The 23828-nt window shown below is 33.9% G+C and overlaps 3 protein-coding genes across 3 annotated transcripts; 1 reads left to right on the top strand and 2 right to left on the bottom strand.

The window, feature by feature from the left end:
• Nucleotides 1-1297: 1297 nt before the first annotated feature.
• On the bottom strand, nucleotides 1298-6819 carry LOC107771111 (uncharacterized). The gene is made up of 3 exons (XM_016590434.2): nucleotides 6463-6819; nucleotides 5127-5232; nucleotides 1298-1753 (listed from the first exon to the last, which is right to left on the bottom strand). The coding sequence occupies exons 1-3, from the start codon at nucleotides 6676-6678 to the stop codon at nucleotides 1671-1673; spliced, it is 405 nt and encodes a 134-aa protein (XP_016445920.1). The 5' UTR covers nucleotides 6679-6819; the 3' UTR covers nucleotides 1298-1670.
• A 3572-nt stretch (nucleotides 6820-10391) lies between these two features.
• On the top strand, nucleotides 10392-11794 carry LOC107771113 (uncharacterized). Its single transcript, XM_016590438.2, has one exon. The coding sequence runs from the start codon at nucleotides 10633-10635 to the stop codon at nucleotides 11401-11403; it is 771 nt and encodes a 256-aa protein (XP_016445924.2). The 5' UTR covers nucleotides 10392-10632; the 3' UTR covers nucleotides 11404-11794.
• Nucleotides 11795-12451: 657 nt separating this feature from the next.
• On the bottom strand, nucleotides 12452-17336 carry LOC107771112 (eukaryotic translation initiation factor 2 subunit gamma-like). The gene is made up of 9 exons (XM_016590436.2): nucleotides 17227-17336; nucleotides 16314-16459; nucleotides 16130-16191; nucleotides 15398-15510; nucleotides 15226-15328; nucleotides 14212-14439; nucleotides 13899-14117; nucleotides 13335-13595; nucleotides 12452-13069 (listed from the first exon to the last, which is right to left on the bottom strand). Exons 2-9 carry the CDS (start codon nucleotides 16417-16419, stop codon nucleotides 12767-12769), a joined length of 1395 nt encoding a protein of 464 aa, XP_016445922.1. The 5' UTR covers nucleotides 16420-16459; nucleotides 17227-17336; the 3' UTR covers nucleotides 12452-12766.
• Nucleotides 17337-23828: the final 6492 nt, after the last annotated feature.

Genomic DNA, 23828 nt, shown 5'->3' with positions numbered 1-23828 from the left:
AAGCTTCTTCTTCGACATCTATGTGCTGAGATTTTCTTTTCAACAATACCAAAATTTATTCTTGGCACATTTTGTTTTAACTATAGGTCACGGGTTCAAGCCGCAGAAGCACTGTCTACATCATACCTTTTGGTAAAGGTATGCCGTCTTTCTCCGTACTCTACGTGAATACGGGATATTTTGTGCACCGGGCTACCATTTACAATTTATTTTGACTATTGTATCCTGTTCTTTTCCCCCTTGGATTTCTAGTAGTATGAAAATTGAATGCTTAACAAATAGTTTCCATTATCAGCCCATGGTTTTGGTTTTCCTTTGCTATAAACTGATGGCGTTAAATGGCAATCAATGAGCATCTTTAATATTATGCCTGGATTGGAAAAGGATTCGAACATAAAGAAATTCAGTATTTAGTAAATTCAAAATGAGAGTGTGATCTTGTAATGTATACATTTTATATATCTTTTGTTTATGTATACAGTTAAAGCAATGAGTTCAATTGGACATACAGCTCGTCGTAAATCTGCCTTTGACTCGAACCTCCATGCGTCAGACCTTCACATATTTGTACGGGCAAACCCGTATATATGGATTGTAAAGATATGGGAAAAAATTCTAAAAATTAGTACATTTTCTATTAAATTCTGAATTTTACAATGATATTCGAAATCTGCTCTCCTTTTCTATTTTTTTTTCTAGGAAAGGAGGCATTTTAAAACATTTTTTACTATATCAAAGAGTGGTAAAATAACTAACCTTATTTACTTTCCTGGCCTCTAAGTGATAGGAGAGTCAATGTTGCTAGTGGCGGATTTACAGGGTAAATTATGGGGCATGTGAACCCATGGTGTTTCCGCCAAAATAGGTATTTTATGTATGTATATTTTTAGAATTAATCTAATTATCTGACACTCATGCTTCACAAGGCTGAATGATGTACTTGGTTAAATAATGAGTTATTTACCCAAAAAGAACATGAATTAATTTACTTAATGAGTACTTTTTTTGTCCTTTCTTTAATGATACACCCATGTTTTAAAAATCCTAAATCAGCCTCTGATTATTTATGTTTGCTATCTGTTTTGGTAAATATATTTTGCAGTGTCATTGGTCTTGTATTTATTCCAGTTCACAGATCACAATCAGTCTTTGAGCTTTAAATGAAGTAACATTCAAGTAAGCATGAGCCAATTAGCTAGTTCATTTTATACAGTTACTATATGAAATTGGAGTTAATTAATAAGTCCATGTATTTTGCTCAAATATTTGATCTTGCTTCGAGTTAGTATTCCTTGAATTTAACATATAAAATCAAATTTAATAACAAGTTTTTTCAACAAATTTTAGATAACTACAATGATTCTCAAAAAAATATGCTACCCAAATTGAGAAACGTAGAAATCTTCCGGGCTTAATTTCAACCCAACACCTCTCATAGCACTTTTTTTGTTTTCTTTTTTGTGATAAGGACGTCTTTCATATCACTCGTTAAAGTCATATATTCACTCAAGTTAGCCAGAAATGTCTGAGAAAGTAAGCAGATTATACAGGTACATGAATTTCCCCCTAGATCTTTGTAGCTGGGAATTTTCAAATGATACATACATGGGCAGACTATAACATGATTGTCGTCGTCGTCACCCATTTCTCTATCAACGTCACCAGTGAGTTCAACCAGATTTGAATAGAAGTACTGCTTTTGAATCCAAATAGAAGTATACAAAGTGGTTCGTCTCATGAGTCACATAAGAACCTACGTGGGAAAAGGAAAAACACAAAAATATCATGATTTGTTGATGCATAATAAGTCTGCAGATCAATTCATCAAAGCAGTCAATCTTTCGTTTAAAATGAACAAATTATTCAAAAAAACATCATAATGCAGACAAAACCATTCCCATCCTCACCAAACTCTACAATATGTCTGGTATACGGAGAAAGAAAAAAGGAATAAAACAAATAACCAACACAGCAGAATTGGTTCTCATCCGAATTGAAGTGACTTTAGCAGCCTTCATCACAGTTAAATTGTGCGACCATTTTCTTTGCTACAAGTACCATCTATAATCCTCAACCAAAGCAAACGACCAACAAAACTGAAACTGATAATGGGGCAAACGACCAACAAAACTGAAATTGATAATGGGGCAAACAAAATCTTGGCTATGCATAAGTTCAGCAGAGCACAAATTAGCAACCAAGATATTGTGGAAAACTAATTCCATCAACATCAAACTCAGGCAAAGGACAGCTACTACACTCTCCTAATATTCATCGCACGAGGACAAATTGTCTACCAAAGCCGAAGACTCCAAAATTATATTCGCAAACCTCTTAGACCTAAAGTAGAACGACAAATGTATTGCCTCATGGTTGTCCTGAAAGCATGATATATTGGAGGCATCAAATAATATCTTTTGATGTATCTTCGGGCACTTCAGACAAAATTCATGGTCAAACCAATTAATCTCTAATAAACGAGTATGATTTACCAAAGCACAGGAATAAAATATAATACTCTGGCACTGCGATTGAATATTCCACCTCTTGTTTTATGGTGCTAGAGAAAGGAAAAAGAAAAAGATACCAGGAGATCAACAAAAGAATTTAGTAAAATATAACCATATTAAATTATACTACATAACTTGGGCAAAAACATCTGAAAAGGTTTAAACAATTTCCTTTCTGAACAAGAGAAAGTAAAAGTCCTAGGTGGTTTCAAGAAGCACCGGATGAGATACGTCCACCACACATCTACAGATGTTAACAGAGCTTCAGCTGTGAAAAGCCCATTCAGGCCAAGTAATTGACAAATCTATAGGTCTGCATGAATCAATTTAATAAGTATCGACAGTGGAGATCAAGTTCTCTGCCACCTTTCTACACACTATTAGTTACTCAAGTCCTCTGTTACCTTTCTACACATATTACTTTGGTATTTTGTACTTATTTTTATTGTGGGTCGGGGTGGGGAAAAAGCCCACTTATCATGGCGCCTCTAGGTTAATTTTGTCTTTTGAGTTCAAATGTATAGTCCAGGGGTGGGGATAAAACCCACTTTATCATGGTGCCTCTAGGATAATTTTGTCTTTAAGTTCAAACCTGTACTCCAAAATTCTTCAAATTATCAAATGTAATACATGAGGTTGGCCTCCTCCAGCTTTTGGCTAAATGTCAGTCGCTACTTTCGAAGTCCTGTTGAACCGAAACTGGCTATTGCAACTAGCATCAGCCTTCAAATTATTTGTAACCAAGGGTAAGTGGCCAGTATGGTTGTATTAAATAACAGTATGATTTCCATTGCGAACTAACAAGGAAAACCTTTCTTTCTATAGGTACCCAAAAAATGTGATAATTCTATTACACTGCTCTGAACAAGGACCACAAGTTACACAATGGAGAAGTGCAGATGCTTCACTAAAGTGACGGAAAGAAGCTTAAGTATAGTTTGACAACTGAAGCCTTAGCACTTACAAAGAATGAATAACCTGTCAAACTATTATAGGATTCGTCCTACGTAAAGATAAGTAAAGGACTATTGTTAGTTGCAGACTGCTGATTCTCTGATAAATGTGCCTCAAAGGGAAGGGAAACACAAAAGTTGGTAGATTTGATGTATTACACTTCTACTCTCAAATGGATCACTAAAACAGAGCGTTCTCGTTTAGTCATGATCAACCTCTAACCTATTTCATTTTAATCTAGACATGATCAACTTCTAACCCACTTCATCACTCATTGATTTTCTTCACAAGCACAGGAAAGTCATGTATGACCACTTGCGCATACAAATAATACTCTATGCATAATCCATTTATTAGCATCTCACAGGACCAGTGTTAATCACAATAACCATTTATGACCTAAAAGAGATTAGACTAACACAAGTACAATTTCATAGCAAGAAACTTAAGTTTCATCTTAATAAATGACAATTCGGGAATTAGCATATAGGAATTTTACCTACCAGATTTAGGAGAAAGAGTTATAAAACAGACAAAAGAAAAATAAGTAAATTAACGTGGGACATGTGAAGAATTAAGTTTGCGATAAAACCAAAAATTTAAAACTGCGTGCATGCATAAGCACAATATCTCTCAGCGATTGTGTATTAATAGAGAAAACATTGCCTTATTTACTACCACAATTTCTAATCTCACACAAACATGGCGAATGGGTAAACATGCCACCAAGCTGAGAGTTTGGTCGCTCATGTGGGCGCATGACAACAATCTTAGCAATGAAACTTTCACCATCCTACATGTGTTCACAAGAGGAATCTCTGATGTCATCAATTGCGGTTTAATAACTGGGTGTATGTGTTTGTCAAGAAAACAAGCACATAACAGGGTAGACGTACGATGTAGTAGAAACCCTAGCAAGATTGAAGGACATGCTGTCGATACCTTTAAGATCCCAAAGGATACCAAAGGTTCTTTTACCATAATGGAGCCGGCTAAGCCAGATGCTGGCCAACCAATAAATTATCTTTTGAGACCTGTTAGAAATGATGATATCCATTACCATTTGACCCGTTGTTAGAAAAAAGGGTCATCACCAAGTTTTGTGTTTACTGATATTTTGTTGCAGGAAAAAAACCAAAAGTTTAACGAAAATGTGTTAGCACACGATATGCCAATTTATGTTACAAGTAGTTGCATAATTCTAATTAAGTAGTTACCGAACCACCTAATACTATTGAACCTAGATATATTCTACCAAGAGTGGTGAAAACCTCAACACAGAAATTTTAACCAAACCCCCTTCCCAGGTAAGCTTTTCCTTTGACCTTCAAAGATCAAAAAGTTAGACGAAAATAAGATCCTTTGACAAGTCATTTAAATTGCACAAATACTAATCCACCCTGACATTCAAGACAAAGCCTGAAGGAAGGCCAGATCCGCACATTTCCAACATATATTGCATGTCATTGCAATAGGCCGCAAGAAGAAAACAATTAAACAGTAGCTTTGTTACCATGTTACCTTCTAAAGCATCAACTTCTAATTAGACAAACAGAAATTTGATTTCTTGTAGAAATGTTTATCAATATAACCAATGCAGCACCTATGAACTTGAAAAAGAAAAAAACAAGCTGGAAGATCAGAAGAGCCAAGCATGTTTACCGAAGTTTTTTCCGACAATGCAATGCCAAGTAGGGCCATACTTCTTGTCGAACTCCTTCTTAATCTGTTCTGCTACATCCTTCTCTACATTACACTTCTCAAATGCCTAGAATATACACACAGACAAAATGTATAAACATTCAGAAGTTGTATAGTCATGTCATATTCTGATCAGTGTAGACACTTAAAATTCTGGACTCTTCCTGACAATCAAGCAAAGAGTCCGGAACCAAAGTGATACATAAATTGGTCATAGGTTGTTTTTTCCACCTATTTTTGTGCTTTGAGTCCAAAAAAACGACACTTTGGTTCCGGACTCTCAAGCAAAGATCCATCTCACTTTTTTGTCTGAGAAATACACTTTTTGTCTCTTGAATCAAAGATAATAACTTAGAAAATAAATAGAGAAACATTCAATATTGTACTCAACAACAACAACAACAACAACAACTCAGTATAATACCACTAGTGGGATTTGGGGAGGGAAGTGTGTACGCAGACCTTACCCCTACCTTGGGGTAGAGAGGTTGTTTCCGATAGACCCTCGGCTCCCTACCTCCAAGAACTCCCACCTTGCTTTTAGGGTGACTCGAATTCACAACCTCTTGGTTGGGGTGACTCGAACGAACTAGAACTCACTACTAGAGCAACTCACTCTTGTCAATATTGTACTCACAAATTTATTAATTAAAGAGTTTAAATTCTTCGCATTGCCGGCGTAAAAGATACTGTATTTACACAATAAGGTCATTTATTAGGTAATTAGAGATGAATCTCTTGGTAAGTATTATAATATGTAATCTGGTAAAAATGATAACTGACCAATGTCACGGGTTAAAATACTTTTTACAATATCAGTATATATAACTTTATATATAACTTAAATCCTTAATTAAATTGTTTTACTCAAACAAAAGATCCTTTGTTCAGGAAATACACTGCTTTGGCCTCTAATTAAAGAAAATAGCTTAGACGCTACAATCACGAGATGTTCAAAGTCAACTCACACTTTATAAATTAAATAAATTAAACGATTTAAGTCATATGCACAGACATTTTAACATGTGAAAGCTGGTCAGTTGCCATATTTATCAGTACCAATTAATTCGTATCAAGAGATTCCCCTAGTATTTGCCAAATGACCTAATTGTGTACAAATTTTAATTACCTGATTGTGTAAATATTTTTTGCACCGGCAGTGAGTAGAACTTAAATTTATTCACGACTTCAGTTACTAGTAATTATTTTCTCACTCCGAAAATTGTTCATGAATAATTAACAAATTCGTGTGTGTGTGCGCGCGCGCGCGAGAGAGAGAGAGAGAGAGAGTATATACAGCAATAGCAATGTCGACAGCCTCATTTTGGAGGTCAGGTTTCATATCGGCACTTTTTATGATGACTGTCTTCTTCCCAACAGTAGTAGAAGTAGCTGAATTCGAAGAGGATTTTCGATCATCGGAGGAGGCTGATAACGACTTGCGATCGTCCGACGAAGACTTCACCACCACAGCTCCGGCCCCGATACCGTTTCTCTTCGTGTCTTCGCTCATTTCTTCATCTTTTCTTCTTCTCTTTCTGTTTTGAAGTTGAAGGCTGACACGCCGGGGCCGATGGTGCAAAAAAGTGCAAGAAAGAGAGTTTGCGTGTGTGTGTGTGTGAGAGAGAGAGAGAGAGGTTGTCTTTCTGATTTCCAAGGGCTAATCCTTATTGGGGGCAGTTTGCCACTTTTTGCTTTACGCTAAAGAAATTAGAAAATATTTTTCAAAATCAGCATATTTTGAAACATAATTTTCTTTAAAATATTTTTTAAAAATTATTTTTAGTGAGAAGTAATTTATATTTAACTAATTAATTTAAAGCATACTTTTAGGTAGTAATTAGTAGGAAAATTATCAATTATATTAGTCCATAAATAAGTTAGTATAAAAATTAGTCAATTCATAAATATTACCATTATTAGCCATGTAGCTATTTGTAACAAATAAAAAATGTCAATTTTTTGAATTTTGCTTTCTTTTGAGTGGGTGTTATTGGAATAGATTAGATATATCTTAAGGGATTTAAATCTCAGTTTTGGGATCATTAGATAGAGTTTTGAAATTATTTGAATTGAAAATTCGAAGTAGAAGATGAACATGAAAAAAGTGATATGTGTATCACATATGTATCATATTTGTATTAAATATATATCACATGTATATCTATGTGAGATACATACGTGATATATATTTGATACATGTGCCGCAGAAGAATTTTTGAACTCGATTTTAACTATGAATTTTGATACCAAATCACTTCTAATCTTCCTCAAATTTTGTATATTGACTCATTCATATGTTTTCAATGAATTTTAACCATACCCATCGAAAATGCCATTTTGCTTAGATTTTTGGAATTATATATATGAAATTTTCTTTTCGTTTTGCATTTAATGCTGTTGATCACGTTTAAAAATATGGAAGGAGATCTTTGCGTGTGATTCTTGGAGAGAATTTGGAATCCTTATTTATTTTGGCTAATTTTGGTAAGTTTATGATTAACGGCTAAAGGTTGGTAAGTTATGACTTATTTGAGACATTTTTGTAAGATTTTCGATCTTAGTATTTGGTGAAATTTTTAAAAAATATTTCTGAGTAGGGTTGTTAATAGGGTGAAGTGCGGGAATAGTCACCTTTAAACCCGCTATTTAAAATATATTCACAATTTACAATATTTTTAAAGATTAGTTAATTCACCCAAACTTCAGGACTAAGTATCATGAATTTGAAAATTCATGACTTAGTGTCCTGATTTTTTGAGCTGCTAATTTGAAATTCAAGACATAAGATTCGAACTTAAGGACATAATTTTCCAACTTTAGGACACGATATCCTGAACTCTAGGACGCAGTGTCCTGAAATTTGTGCGGAATTGACTAATCGTTAAATACATTATAAACTGTGGATATATTTTAAACAACATGCTTAAAAGTGACTACCTGATGTTATTTTCACCTGTTAATATGGGCTTGGCCCGCTAGGCTGGCCCAACTCAGTCCGGGATTTAATAAGTTGTGCTAAGATTTTTGAAACCTATTTAAAAACAAGATTTTTAAGCTCGACCCATGTAAATCTGTAGCCCCTGAGGCTTGATCAAGGATGGGTTGGGTCAGCCCGTAGAATTAATAAACGTACTTAATTATGAATTATTGTTCAAAAATACTTTTTAAATTAATTAATCAAACATAAATTATTTTTTATTAAATATATTTTAAAAAAATACTTTAAAAAATTATAATAAACTAATTTTAGAAGTTCAGCTAAACAAGCTTCCGGTCAAAGACTCTCAACAAAGAAGTGAAAGGTGTAGGTACATATAATAGGCCTAAAAGATCAAAGTTGTGCAGAATACTTGCTTACAAACATCCACTGCTATATCAGAAGCTTTTCTCACTTTCTTATGAAAAGAAAAACACCATACAGCAAACCCATATCTCCGTTGTCTTCTTCCCTTTGCTGCAGCTGTGTCACCTTGGACTTCGGACAAATCCTTTGCAAATACAGAGATTCCATTCTTTTCTTTCTGTAAAGGCTGGCTGTTTCACGGATAAATAGGTCTGCATTGAAAATTGTACTTATATTGACATTTACGGGTTAATTATGCTAACTCCTCTTTAATTTGTCTAAATTATGCAAATACCCCTTATGTATACTCCATAATTTCAATTCAGTACTCCCTCCTAATTTATGTGACAATGTTTGACATATAGTATAAGAGGTAGTTTGATTAAGATGGATTAGAGAAAATAATGCATGCATTAACTTTTGGTATTACTAATCTCTTATTTTGTACACTTTTTCAACTTTATGTATTATTAATGCAAGTACTAGTTATACAACCTATTTGGTTTTACCAAGGTTATTAATACATGCATTAGCATGATTAATGATAAAATTATCCTTAAAGTCCCTTAAAGCTAAAGAATATGGAGGACATTTTTATAAATAATTATTTTTTATAAAAATTATGCAATGTATTTTAATTTTTAATACACTACACCAAATAATAGATAAGAAATAATTTATACATAACTAATACTTGCATTACAAACCCATGCATTACAAAATCTTGCATTACTAATACGTTTTATTCAGCATTATTCTTATACACTTTACCAAATGATTCCTTATGGTATAGTATGAATCTTAAATATTTGTAGGACTCAAAATCATCTCATTAAGAGTATAATAGAGATTCTAAAGTTAAATTGCTTCTAAACATTAAAAAAAAAAAAAAACAAAACATTCTTTTGGGACAGCCGAAAATAAAGTACGACACAAATTGAGACGAAGAAATACTTCTCTTTAGTTCATTTTAAGAAGAATGATAGTTTTTAAAAATAATTTAACTTAATGTTTTGTTTACCACACAAATATATACATATCTACGATTATAAGTTTTACATATTTCTTCCCCCTCCCCCCCTAAATTTCACACGTAGTTAAATTATATCACATAAAGTGAATAATACTACATGAGGGGTTGTTTGGTATGATGGAGGTGTAAAAATAATTTTAGTATCAACATTTAGTTTTGCCTTATTCTTGATTGGTTACTAATACTGGGATAAGTTAACATAGGACTAAAAATAGTATCAAGATAACTTATATCTTTTAGAGAGTGAAATAGTAATCTCAGGATAAGTTATCAAAGTAGTAAAGTTAACAAATCCAGAATTAATACAACATACCAATCAATCAATAAAAAATAATACCAGAATAACTAATTCCAGCATAACTAATCTTAATATTACTAATTTTAGTAAAATAAAGTAAGCTAATAATAAATAACACTCACATTACATTTATATTACTAATTCTTATATAACTATCGCATAACTAATCCATGTATAACTAATCCTAACATAACTCAACCTTGCATAACTTATCTCTGCATAACTAATATATGCATAACTAATCCATGCATTATTTATTTCTGCATAACTAATACATTTATAACTAATACATATATAACTAATATCTGCATAACTCTAACCGGCAACCAAACGATCCATAAGTATATTGGTAACTCCTAGGGTTTTTTTGCCTTGTTCATCAAAATGCGAAAAAATCAATCTTCTTATATTAAATAAGGATAACTTAATAAAACGTATTTTTTAATAAACAAAAAAAGCGCTAAAAGGACAGTTAAAATGAGACGGAATATGCACATTAGTAGCTCCTTAGGGTTTTTTGTCCTGTTTATCAGCTTTAATTACTACTCCATAGTCAGGTTTCCACATGCTCCTCGGGACTACCATCTCTCCTACTTCAACGCCATAATATTTTTCCTTTATTTCCATTCCTTCATTTATACTCCCCATTCTGACCACTTTCCCATCTTTCCATTTCATAACCAACTTAATCCTTTCTTTCTCACCAGCTCTTTAAGTTAAGCTCTAGTTAGCTGTTCTCAAGAAGAAGAGAAGCTATAACTAGTTGGAGTACTATATAATAGTAAAAAATATGGAAATGGAAGGGATTCAAGAAGACAGAGGTGAAGGTATTTTCCAATGTACAAATCATCCTTACAAGAATAATACCCCAGGTGGGATTTGTCCTTTTTGCCTTCAAGAAAAACTTGGAAACCTTGTTTCTTCCTCTGCTGTTTTTCCTTCTAATTCTTCCTCTTCAACTTCTTCTTTTAAATCTGATTTTGGATTCACTTCCACTACTTCTTCAACTCTTTCACTCCAAACCAACATCAAGAATACCTCTAACTTTACAAAATCAAGAAAATCTGAAGGTGAAGATTATGTCCATCAGAGAAAAGGGTTATGGTCATTTCTTTACAACTCATCTTCTAAACATTTTTCCACTGCTAAGAAATCTGAAAAACCTACAAAAGACATTAACTTTCCTTCATCTTCAGCTTTGAGTGGTTCTATAGAGGTAGAGGAGAATGAGGTCTGTCCTATTCAGGTTTATTCAAGATCCAGATCTATTGGCTGTGGAAGCAGAAACGTTTCAGGTGATTGTATTTTGCGAAGAGTCGAGTCTCAAAGAGAAGGTAAACATAGAGTTTCCTCAAGAAAAGAATGCATTAAAGAAAGAGTAAGATGTAGAGGGATTTTTAGTGGTTTTATGATTACTAGTTCCTCTTCATCTTATTGGGGATGGGTATTAGCAAGTCCAATGCGAGCTTTTACTAAACCATTATCAAGTAAGAAAGGAGAAGCCTCAAACAAGAATGCTACTCCAAATTTGGCTGCCATTCCTTCTTTATTGACAAATTAAAGGCTAGGAAGGGTTTTCTAGTTTACAAAGTAAATGACACTATACAAATTTACAATTTTCTTGTTTAGACTATGTTCATTTATGAGGTTTTGTTCATCTTTGTTTATGTATCATCACTGTTTAGGGGAAGGGGAAGGGCCTTGGAGCAATAATTGTGTACTATTGTGTTTTTATGATCCACGGGTTTTGAGCGTCGGACGGCCTTTTTACTGCTTTTTCCCTCTTGACTGTCGAGGTTATAGTGTCACAGACGCACAGTTTTGGCTGGTAAAAGATCTTTTATTGGAATCCGATTTGTGATTAAACACATAGTTACATTACTATCTTACTCAGTCTTTGACAATTTAAATGTACTCTTTATTTCTCCGCTAATTTTGAGTATTTCACACAATATCTCGTCCAGCATTTGAAATGTACATAATATCACATCATCTTTTTATTGCACTGGTAACTTATACTAATTACAACTCTTGAATGAAGAAATTAGGATGAGTACTAAATGGGTGATAATCAGGCGCAGAAGCCCGGTTATAGGTTCTGTTTTTGCTCAACCAATATATTTGTATTAAACTTAGAATTTAAAATTCATATCGTTGAACTTCTGGTTCTACCTCGGGTGCTAATCAACGAAGAGATTGACATAATTGATTGCAATGAGGACCCCAAGTCATAATATAACACTTAAGTCAAAGATCTTAATGAGTGAAATCTGATGAACTTTACTATTAAAGGACATACTATTTTAGCACCTACCAGAAATACATTCAAAGATAATCAATCACTTGGTTAGGTATTCTAGGGGTTGGCAGGGTAGGGAAACTTCTTAAAAAGCATTCAAAGGAAAGATCTTTCTACCTTCTTTTTCCCCTAGTAGTAGTGCAAATGGTATAAACTTTTTAAATCCTAGCCCCAGTAGGCAGTAACTATACTTTAGATTTTTTCTTGATTTATTTAGTATGATCCATTCTATACCCTAAGGTCTTGACTTGTAAAATCACGCACATTTTTTGGAATTTTGACTACAAGCATTAGTTTAGGTTTTTGCAACTTCAGTAGAAAGCATACAAAATTGAGTAGATAATATTACATCAATGGTTGGTTTGGAATCTGCCGCAAGATGAATGGAACTCAATCTAGTAACCACCTAAACTGATGAAATACAAGGTGCAACCACTTGGACAAAGAAACAAGTGGAAAAGTAAATGTAAGACTATAGAATATCTGGTATTTCAAATAATCTTTTCTACTCTACCTGGAAAAAATAGTTACCCGCAACTACTCGCCTTCCTACATCTAACTCCAAACTTCTGCGTTGTTTTGACAGTTTTTTCAGCTGTTCAGTAGTTAGTCGTGTAAAATTTACTCAGATGGGGCAGGGTGGAATATCAATAGTAATACCAGCTTGGATTTGGCCCCAACCAATAAGCCGCCAGTGCTTCTCAATTCTCCGGCTAAGAGCAATTTTCTCACCTTTACTGGTACACACAGGGGACGTTAATTGCAGTTTCGCGAAAACATTCTTGACAGCAACAACACGAGCCCCTGTTGACATAGACCCTATATTTAACATGAGGATTTCTCCCTTTGCCAACTTTGAGACTTTACCCTGCCTCTCCGAGTCCTTTGTCCTCACACCCAAAAGACGTCGGAGCAAAAAGAAATTCACCTGCATTACAAAGTATAGAAATAAAGGAAAGATACATAAGAGCACTGTATAGGAACTCAGTTGGAAGGAGGATAACACAGTCAATCGAAAACAGTAGACTTATTGAAAAAGAACCAGTAGTTCCTTTACGACAGACTTAACTATTTCATTACTCAGAAAGAAAAGGGATATCACTGATCTAAAAAACAGTTCTCTAAGAAGAGACATACAAAATTCTAGTTTTAGCAATTCATCAAGTTTCTGAAGTATTTCAAGGAAGTCATACCTCTAGTTCGACGAAAACTTCAGGGAGTGACCCAACCTCCCCAAGAACCTGTCCCACCAATCGATCAGCACGTGTTAATGTTGGATCCATAGTTGTTCCAACTCCAATGAGGCCTCCGGGCACAGCAAATTGTAGTTCATTTTGCTCGGCAAACAATGATACTATTCTTGAATATATTGGAGTACATTTGATGTTTCCACTCTCATCTTTGACAACAATTCCTGGACGAACTTCAATAAGTTGATTTACCTTCAATACACCCTGCACAAAGAATCTAATTAACCATTATGAAGGTCTTCCTTTTGTTATAAAGGTGGCATTCATGTCGTTTTTGTATAAATTCAATAATACATGGATAATTTTGTGAGGTGCTATTTCTTCCTTAGCTGAGTTAGTTAAATATCATTAACCTTCATCATTTTCAGGGCATGATTTTTTTTCTTTAGTTTTTATTCTCCTATTCAAATACATTATTTAATAAAATTTATGTGATTCAAAAGAAATAAATAATTATACCCACCGTCAATGACTAGTATCATTAATTGCAGGAAAAGAGAAAGATACCTTCAAAATACTGCCACCAGCAACACCACCTCTGATATCATCAACTTCAAAACCAGGTTTGTTGACATCAAATGACCGGATAACAATCATATTTGGTGGTGAAATGAAATTCCTCTCAGGAATGGGAATTTTTTTCACAATATATTCAGCAACTACATCAATATTGTACTTCAATTGTGCAGATATTGGTACAACTGGGGCACCATCTGCAACAGTTCCCTGAATAAGGTTTTGAAATATGGTATTATAACAACTATCCTCACAAATTAAGCACAGAATGTGAGTGGAGAAAGAAAAGCAGTATTCCACTAACCTGAATAAATTTCTGAATTGCCTCGTGCTGGTTGATGGCAACATTTTCCTGGACTAGATCAACCTTATTTTGAAGAATTATGATATGTTGGAGGCGCATAATTTCAACAGCTGCTAAATGTTCAGAAGTTTGAGGTTGGGGACAGCTCTCATTGGCAGCAATCAGAAGTAAGGCTCCATCCATAATTGCAGCTCCATTAAGCATCGTAGCCATGAGAATATCATGACCCTGCAGAAAACGATGTTATAGGCAGCATTGGTATAATAGAAAGTTATACGGCAGAGATGAGAATTAAATATCACAAGGATGCAAAGTACATCATGAGTTAGTTTTTCAGTATTATGACTGCAATTTATTAAACAAAATAATCTCCCCCAGTAAGGAGAAGTATCTACTGACAGAGAAACATAAACATACGTTAATGACAACATAACCAAAGAGAAAATTCTCTTCAAATTATGTATTCCAAAGTGCATGCTGCAGTTTCAAATATCCAATATCCAAAAACCATTAAAAGGAGCAGTAATTTTCAGAAAAAGGGACAATTACATAGTAGTTTATTAGAATAAACCGTTCAAAGATGCAAAGCTGAGGGTCACCAGCGATTGTTTAGATAACGATACTGAAGCTGAATATCTCTTTCTAAAATAGGCCTACAATTCTGAAACAAAATAAAAAAATAAAAAAGGAACACACATAAAACACGGGGAAAAAAATACTTATCTTCCAAGAGTTCCTTCAATCTTAGAGAAAGCTAATAGGTACTGCAAGTTAAATGCGAATACTAATATAATGTTGAGCATTCAGTACAAAGAAAGCAGTAACGATTTATTGAAAACTTTTTTTTAAGTACTTTCCTGCTTTAATACCAAAGCTACAATCCTCAATATTTTCTCTGGTATGGTCATATCTAAGCACAGTCAAACTAAAGGCTAATCATCTCATATAGAAACAGAATGCACAACTAAAATGGCAGTAATACATACTGTACAGAGTGGCACGTGAGGAACTTACGGGGCAATCAACAAAGGATACATGCCTCAGTAATTTCATCCTGCAGTTCTCAAAACCAGGGACATCACACATGGGACTGTCTTCTTTTCCACTACCATATGCCCTGGAAATGATTGTTGTTACAGCACAGGCTACCAATGAAGCACATTTCTGTTTCAAGTCAAGGACTCACTTGTAGCACATGGGTCTAGGACAGCGCTCTTCTTCACATTTGTATATCTTAGCATTTGCATATCCAAGCTTAATTGTAATATTACGTTCTAGCTCATTTTTAAAACGAACGGTCTGCACAAATAAGGGTGTTTAATTATTTTCTGTCTGACTACTTTCAGCAAACACACAGTGTGAATAAACTAAGTAAGACAAAACAAAGATCAGACCAAAATAAGGACTTACTAACCAACATATACGAAATATCAATTGAGCTAGCCCATAATAGATAAAAATCATTAATTTTCGTAAAAGCTGATTATTCCACCATAATTTTCCCAAACTGCTAATACAGGCTCTGTGTCTTGTTGCAATATAGAGTAATATAATAATAGCTTTGATTCATTATCAGCATACTGAATAGGAGCACAGGGAATTACTTTATTTTTCATCATAACAGAAGGAAAAGGACAAAACCCAGAAATGCTTTCTAGTTGATAAACTAAATAGTTACTTAGCGTTAGATACCTATAATTAACAGAAAGAATATTTGTTCCCAGAAATACAAAGGTAAATAAGAACCTGTATTTACAGTTTACAAAGGTCAACATATCATTCAATTGTAACTCAAGAGAAGCAGTTAAATAGAGGACTCTCACATCTGACAAGAATTTTATGATCTAGCAGGACAAACCTTCTAAACTCAGAAGTTTAACTCCATTGATAAAAGGTCCAGAATTTAAACACGACATACCTGCACACCAGATATAGCTTTTACGACTGTTGACTTTCCATGAGCCACATGGCCAATAGTACCTAGATTTTGAAATCATATTTCAGTAATTCAGTGTGACTAGTAAAGTGTAAAAGGGATATATACCATACACAAATTGATGTAAGCACATATCGTTTCAAGTATTCAATTATTACTAGTTTACCAATATTTATTGTAGCCTGACGAGAAATAACTTCAGGCGAAAGCGGATGTAGCTTTGTCACATCCAATTTGCTTAGGTCCTGCTCCATCAATCCTTTCCGAGACATTTTCGACTGCTGTTAAATACTTCAGTAGCAATCTTCAACTCTGAAAGTTGGAACAAAGACAAAGAAAGTCATCTTTAAAACTACAATGACTTATCATAGAACGTCGAGCAACAAATCAACAAACTCAAGGAATAGGGTTACACAGCTTAATCACCAAAGTGTTTGCTTAAGCAACGAAAAATTCAGACACCTCATTATTAACTTTCTTTTATTGTCCTTCCCATACCAAAGAAATGGAACCTAGCTGATCAAAGACCAATCTCCACCCGATACACTGCCAACGACCAACGGATTCATCAAGTACGTTCAAGCATCCTAGCATCTCAAATTGACCTCATCTTTTTTTCTTTCCATAAATGCATAATCAATTGACATTATTAGGTTGATTTTTCTATATAATATAATGGTAGTATCTGGATAAACTTGCAGGCACCTCGACTACTCTACTGTATACCTGCTTCGTCCCACCAACACAGATAATGAGTAACTCTATCCACCGAAATTTATATAGATAGAAAAATTCACTTAGTACTGAGTTTAAGTTTTATGCACTGAGAATGTAATATTCACACTATTACGTCAGTTGAAAGACAATTGCATGTTACTTCATTTAATATGAAATGCAATACTATTAGTAATATGTCACACAGGAATTCGAAGCTTTATTTGAGAAATGGAAACAAACACATCGTTTTAATCCAATTCATTAAGCATTTGCATTATAGCACTAAAAATCATTACAGAAAAGGTTAAAGAGTTTGGTCTAATTGAAGATAGACAGAAAGGAATTATTTAAGAGAAACATACAAAGTCAGCCGTCGGAGAAGGAGAACGACGAGGAGTTGGCTGCTGAGAGGAGGGTTCGGCCGCTGAAAACTGTTACAATTTGGGCTCCATTTGTTTGCTTTTAATCCACAGCCCACTTGAATGAATTTGGGCTTCAGATCAAGTAGGCCTTAAGTACTACAAATTTGGGTTTTATGACTGGCCCAATAAAGGCCCATTACGATTGGTGGATTAAGTGGGTCAACCCGGTCCACTTGCCTGGTCAGTGACTAAAACATATGTATATGACTGGTGAGACATCTCTATAGCAGCATCCCTAAAAAATAAATTTTTCTTAAAACCAATTTTTAAGTTATATTTTACTTCTCTATAACAGCTTTTTACCTATAACAATAACATGTAGTAGCACGCTCTTTGTAAAATTACCTCTCTAAAGCAGCCATATAAAATATTTAAGATTACTAATAATAATTCTAAAAATATGCACACAATCTTTTCTATTAACAAAGTTTCTATCTTGCATAACGTATAAGATTTGAAGATTTGCACAAGATATTTTTTCTACTGGACAAATTCCAAAAAATATTGGGATTTTTTCATTCCTATACACTAATTGAAACCTTATTATGAAAAATATTCATGTTTTGGTATTTACCCGACCTAAACACATTTTAGTTACAAAATATATACAATCCACCTTAAAGGGCTCTCAAATCCATTATTTGTGTCTTCAATCAAGGGATTTAGTTACACCATTTTCCTTTTTTTTTCCTCTTCTCTTTCCTTATTTTTCTTCCGCCTTAATATACGGTAATCATGAAAGCTATTTTTCTCCACCCTGTCATTTTGCCATGGATTGTTTTCCTAGTTTGTAAATTTGGAAGAAAGGCGCAAGCTTTTAGAAGAGCAGAAAAAGTGAATTTGGAGGTGTTGAGAGGAAAATGAGGTTCTTTAGAGTAGGCTAAGAGAGCTTCAAAATGGTTTCCTTGTTGGATAAAAGTTTTGATTTTTGAATTAAGCCAAACAAAAGAATGGATTGGATTCGTAGTGGAAAATTCACGGGATTTGAAGCAAAGGAAACGCATAGCATCTCATCCTCCTAAGTTCAGCAAATGTCACTGACAAACTGGAGAAGGTGGACTTACTCCTCTGCACTTCAAGCGAAAAATATATTTTATTTTGTTTCTTGTGTTATAAAGATTGGTCTAAGTGAAAAATATAAAAATAGATATGCGTGTCTGAAATATATTCAGTCAAGTATGTGTCAATCATTAAAGGAAGGTGGGTCAAGTAAAAATGTATTCAGTATACAACTTATCTACAACTTTCATATATTATTTCTACCGAGTTATATACAACTTAAATACAATTTTTATATAAATTTTATATAATATGTCCTTTGTATATTTTGTATCTGATTTATACATACAACAACAACAACAACAATAACAACCCAGTATAATCCCACTAGTGGGGTCTGGGGAGGGTAGTGTGTACGCAGACCTTACCCTTACCCTAGGGTAGAGAGGTTGTTTCCGATAAACCCTCGACTCCCTCCCTCCAAGAACTCCCCACCTTACTCTTGGGGTGACTCGAACTCACAACCTCTTAGTTGAAAGTGGAGGGTGCTTACCACTAGAGCAACTCACTCTTGTCAGTCTGATTTATACATAGTAAAAATAAATTTCATACAACTAATTATATAATATACAACTTATCTACAATTTTCATATATTATTTTTACCCAGTTATATATAACTACAATATCATACCACTTAAATATAATTTTTATATAAATTTTATACAATATGTCTTTTGTATATTTTGTATCTAATTTATACATAGTAAAAATAAATTTTATACAACTAATTATATATTATACAACTTATCTATAACTTATCTACAACTTTCATATATTATTTCTACCAAGTTATATACAACTACAATATCATATAACTTAAATACAATTTTTATACAATATTATTCAACTTTCATACAATATTTAAATAAAAAATATATATAAACAACATAATAAAATTTTTCTATAATTTTACTATAATTTCGTAAGTATAATGTATGCCATGTCTTCTTCTTCTTCTTCTTCTTCTTCTTCTTCTTCTTCTTCTTCTTCTTCTTCTTCTTCTTCTTCTTCTTCTTCTTCTTCTTCTTCTTCTTCTTCTTCTTCGAGTTTCAATCTGAAATTCAGCTAAAATCAAGTTTAATCTTCACCAAAACAACCTCAAAATTGAGATATAAACTCCAAACAATATTTCCAATTGTTTGCAATAACATCCAATCCAAACAAATAATGGTTTTTGAAAATTCAAATTCGAATCAAAAGCTTCAAAGCTTTTTAATGGCTGTCAATGGTGGAATTGCCGCTCTCTTTTTCTTTGCTCTACATTACTGGAATTAGGGATTGAGAGATAGAGAGAGACGTAGAGAGAATTCCCAATTATTTGCAACAACACCCAATTCAAACAAATAATGGTTTTTAAAAACCCAAATTCGAATTCAAAGCTTCAAAGTTTTTTAATGGATGTCAATGGTGGAATTGCTGCTCTCTTTTCCTTTGCTTTACATTACTGGAATTAGGGATTGAGAGATAGAGAGAGACGTAGAGAGAGAGAGAGAGAGAGAGAGAGAGAGAGAGAGAGAGAGAGAGAGAGAGAGAGAGAGAGAGACGAAGAGAGAGAGAGCGTAGGAGGGAGAGAGAATAAGGATGAGAAATAATTAATTTCTAATATAAAGGGATACTCATTTAATTCCTAAAGTGTATATAATTGGTAAATTTATATATAGGGTGTAATTAAATTAAAACTTGAGTAGGGAGGGTAATAAAGTTTCAAATAGTGTATAGGAATGTAAAAGCTCCAAAAATATTTAGATAGAAAATTCCACTTTGATGAATTTGGGCTTCAGTTCTAATGGGCCTTAAGTACTACGAATTTGGGCTTTAAGACTGGCCCAATAAAGGCCCATCCAGATTGGTGGATTAAGTGGGTGAATCCGGTCCACTTGCCCGGTCAGTGACTAAAACATATGTATCTTACTATGTTTAACGGAATAAATTAGACATAATTGTCAAAATAAGACTTTTTGATTTTGCTATCCAATTATATTGTATATGAATCTTAATATCCAGGAATACAGTTCTTTGTATGTTCATTCGAATACTAGATTTGTCCCTCAAGGAAATGAATACTTCTAGGCAAATTATCCTTCTCCGATATTTTCTTTCTCTCTTTTTTTATAACGTAGCATTTATATATTTAAAAATGGAAAGTACTAGTACTTAGAGGGAACTAAACGTGAGGTTACAGTTTCCGTTGAGTCAAACATTAAGCGAGACAAAATAAAAGGAGGTAGGGGTGGGGTAGGGGGTGTTTCAAAAATCATAGTATCATGGTGTAGTGTAGTAGTCCTTTGCTTGCCAAAACGTGCCATTTGATCCGCCACTCCATTTCCCTTCCGAAATGTGTGTTGGATCCCAGGTAATTGTAGATTACCGAGCATCAAAGTCTTCGTAGAGCAGTTAACTAGAATTAGAAGATTGCTGACGCGAGAGAGTACGACCTCTCTCAGGATAGATGGTTGTCCTCCTTTTCACAAAAAATAGAGAGATAAATTGATATATTTGTTGGATCCATTAGGATTGAGAAGACCTGAATCTACACTCCTATCTCCCCAGAGTCATGTCCTACCCTGCCTTGAACTAGAGCGCGAACACCATGACACATAACTATAAGAGAGTATTTGCCCGTCGAAGTTAACTTGGTCAATAATTGATGAAAGGACCACTTGGAAATCAAGTAAAATTTGGAAATCTAAATTCAGAATTATTTCTCCAGAGATCATATAGATACAATTTTAGCATTGCCATGACTTAATGTCATAGTCTGGTTGTGCCCAAAGCATTGTCTAACCCCGATCAATATTGTAACAATATTTTGTATATATTTTTTAAGTCACTGTAATATTTGTTAGGATCGAAATAATCAGGTGTCATGCGTAAACTAGTAAAGCAAAACTTGAATAACGATAAATCAGACAACAAAGGAGAAATATACAAATAGAGACACAAACATTTGACGTGGTTCGGTCAATTGACCCACGTCCACGAATGGAGATGAACAATCCACTATATAAAAGAGAGTACAAATTATCGAGAGAACAACCTCACGAAGAGGCAAACACAAGTGACACACTAACACTTGTCCTATAAAATTCTCCCCCTAAACATGACTCTCAAACCCCTTATGACTATATTGTGGATGCTACTGAATGAGAAGGAACGATCCCCAATTTATAGAAGTCCAAATATTTTTTTACAAGAAAAGGGACTAGCCAAATATGAAAGATTTGTAATTTCCATCTATAAGAAGGAAAATTCAATTATGGTAAATATGTTGTACTTTCCTTCAAGAAATAGAAAAATCAAATATGGTAAAAAAATCAAGACAACCCCTAACAATATTCAGGTTAACTTATTCGTACCTTAACTAATGAATTAGGTACTTGTTGGTTTCTATCAGTACAGATATCAAGTAATTCCACTCGATAAGGTTTACACAAATGTAAAGAATTTACCTAATACAACACTGCTTGAAAATAATGCTAAGTAATTTGTGATGGAAGTACAACTATATTAGAACCACACAACCTCAAATCCAAGCTCGTATATGAGCTCAGTCGTGACATTAACCAACGATGCTTGCGTAAAAATTCTGCATATGTCACAGTAATGATGTTGTTGCCATCAAGCGAATAGACATCTGTGCCCTCATTAAGATGGTTGTTCATATTTGTGGAACTGATGGTTTATTTCAAGCCTCGTCTACCTTGCCAAGCCACTTGCCTTTGGAACTATATATATTGAAAAATGCTCAATTATATAACCCGAAAGCCCCATATTTAGGGTGTGTTTGGTAGGTCGAAAAATATTTGGCTTAAATATTTTGAAAAATATTTTTCTCACAAACTCATTTTCCTTCAATTGGAGGAAAACATTTTCCGTCAAGAGAAGAGAAAACATTTTTCAAAACTTTTTTTCAACAAAATGATGTAATAAAAAGTATTTTTTTTCATGATATAGTTCAACAAAATGTATATTTTCTTTTCATGATATATAAAAAGTATTTTCTTTCATTTCAACAAAATAAGTACTTTATTTTCATGTTATAGAAATAGTACCTTATTTTCAGCCAAAAAAGAGTATTTTCTTTTTAGTTATAGAGCACAAATTTTAATGTTGTTTTTGCGTAAAAAAGTAAAGCAACACATTAGTTCCTTTGTGTTTGTATGAATTTTTAGAAGAATAATTAAATTCTTGAAGAAAATAAAGTCCTATTAAGTATTTGGGGGGAGGGGGGGAGGGCACAAGAAATATGGGAACTTGGGGGTGGGGGGGGGGGAGGGATGAGGAGAGTAGCATAAGAAAATATTTTTCTAAACAATATTTTCTACGCTCTAACCAAACACCAAAAAATATTTTCTGAATTTTTTTTACTCACCAACTATACAAGAAAAAATAAGTGATAAAACTATCATGTCTCAAACTACCCCCTAGACGTGACTGACACTCGGTTAATATCACATGCCGGACGAACCAATTCCTGTACTCTTAACCTTTTATATAAGCATTGAGAAAAATACGTACAAGTCAAAATGCATTAAAAATTATTAAATACGAAATAATTATCCAACTAAAACCATAACTTATTTATAAAATCTAATGACCACTTAAGTAATAATTCTCTAACCCAAATTTCATACTAAGACCATGGAGCATCTAAGAGAATTACAAAAGACATTATATGAATAAATGATAAAGACTCTTTTGGCAGCCTCCACAAACAATGCGGCAGTTCATCTCACTAACTGAATCAACTCTAGCGAACTTACCAGCTACTAGACACGTCTTTATCAATAGTAGACATACAGGTAAGGAGTGAGTTATACGTACATATAACTTAGTAAGATCCTCGACTCGACACTCTGAATACCTCTGGAACAAGTGTTAGAAAAAATAAACACACAACGAGCACATAAATAATATGCACATAAATCCTTTCACCATATAATTACTCTATAAGGCCCAAACAGTTATCAGCAATAACGCTATGTATATCAGCATAATCTACACTAAGGACTTGTCATACACGGCACTGAAGAAAATAAACCAAACACTCCACGTATAACGACCCGACCGGTCATTTTGCTTTCTAGAATCCCGTTCCCTTAAATAAGACTCACCGTATGTATTTTTACTATTTTATGACTTGCGGGGATGGTTAGTTCGGGTTTGGAAGGGTTCAGGTTGAAATTGGAACACTTAGTTTTTTATTATTGGTTTAAAAGAGTTAAGTTTGACTTGGGTCTATATTTACAGTAAACGACCTCGGAATCAGGATTTGACGGTCCCAATAGGTTCGTGTGATGATTTTGGACTTGGGCGTGTGTTCGGATCGGATTGTGGATGACCCAGGAGCGTTTCGGCGCCTAAAGTTGAAAGTTGGTACATTGAAGGTTGTAAAGTTCTTAAAATTTGGTTGAAGTAGGTTTTGGTGTTATCAAGGCCCGTTAGGGATTTTGAGCCTGGAAATAGCTTCGTACGGTGATTT

The sequence above is a fragment of the Nicotiana tabacum genome, chromosome 13 (assembly GCF_000715075.1).
Source record: "Nicotiana tabacum cultivar K326 chromosome 13, ASM71507v2, whole genome shotgun sequence".
NCBI classification, from domain to species: Eukaryota; Viridiplantae; Streptophyta; class Magnoliopsida; order Solanales; family Solanaceae; genus Nicotiana; species Nicotiana tabacum.
The sequence above is the reverse complement of the archived record's forward strand: the minus strand, read 5'-3'. Positions and strand labels throughout refer to the sequence as shown.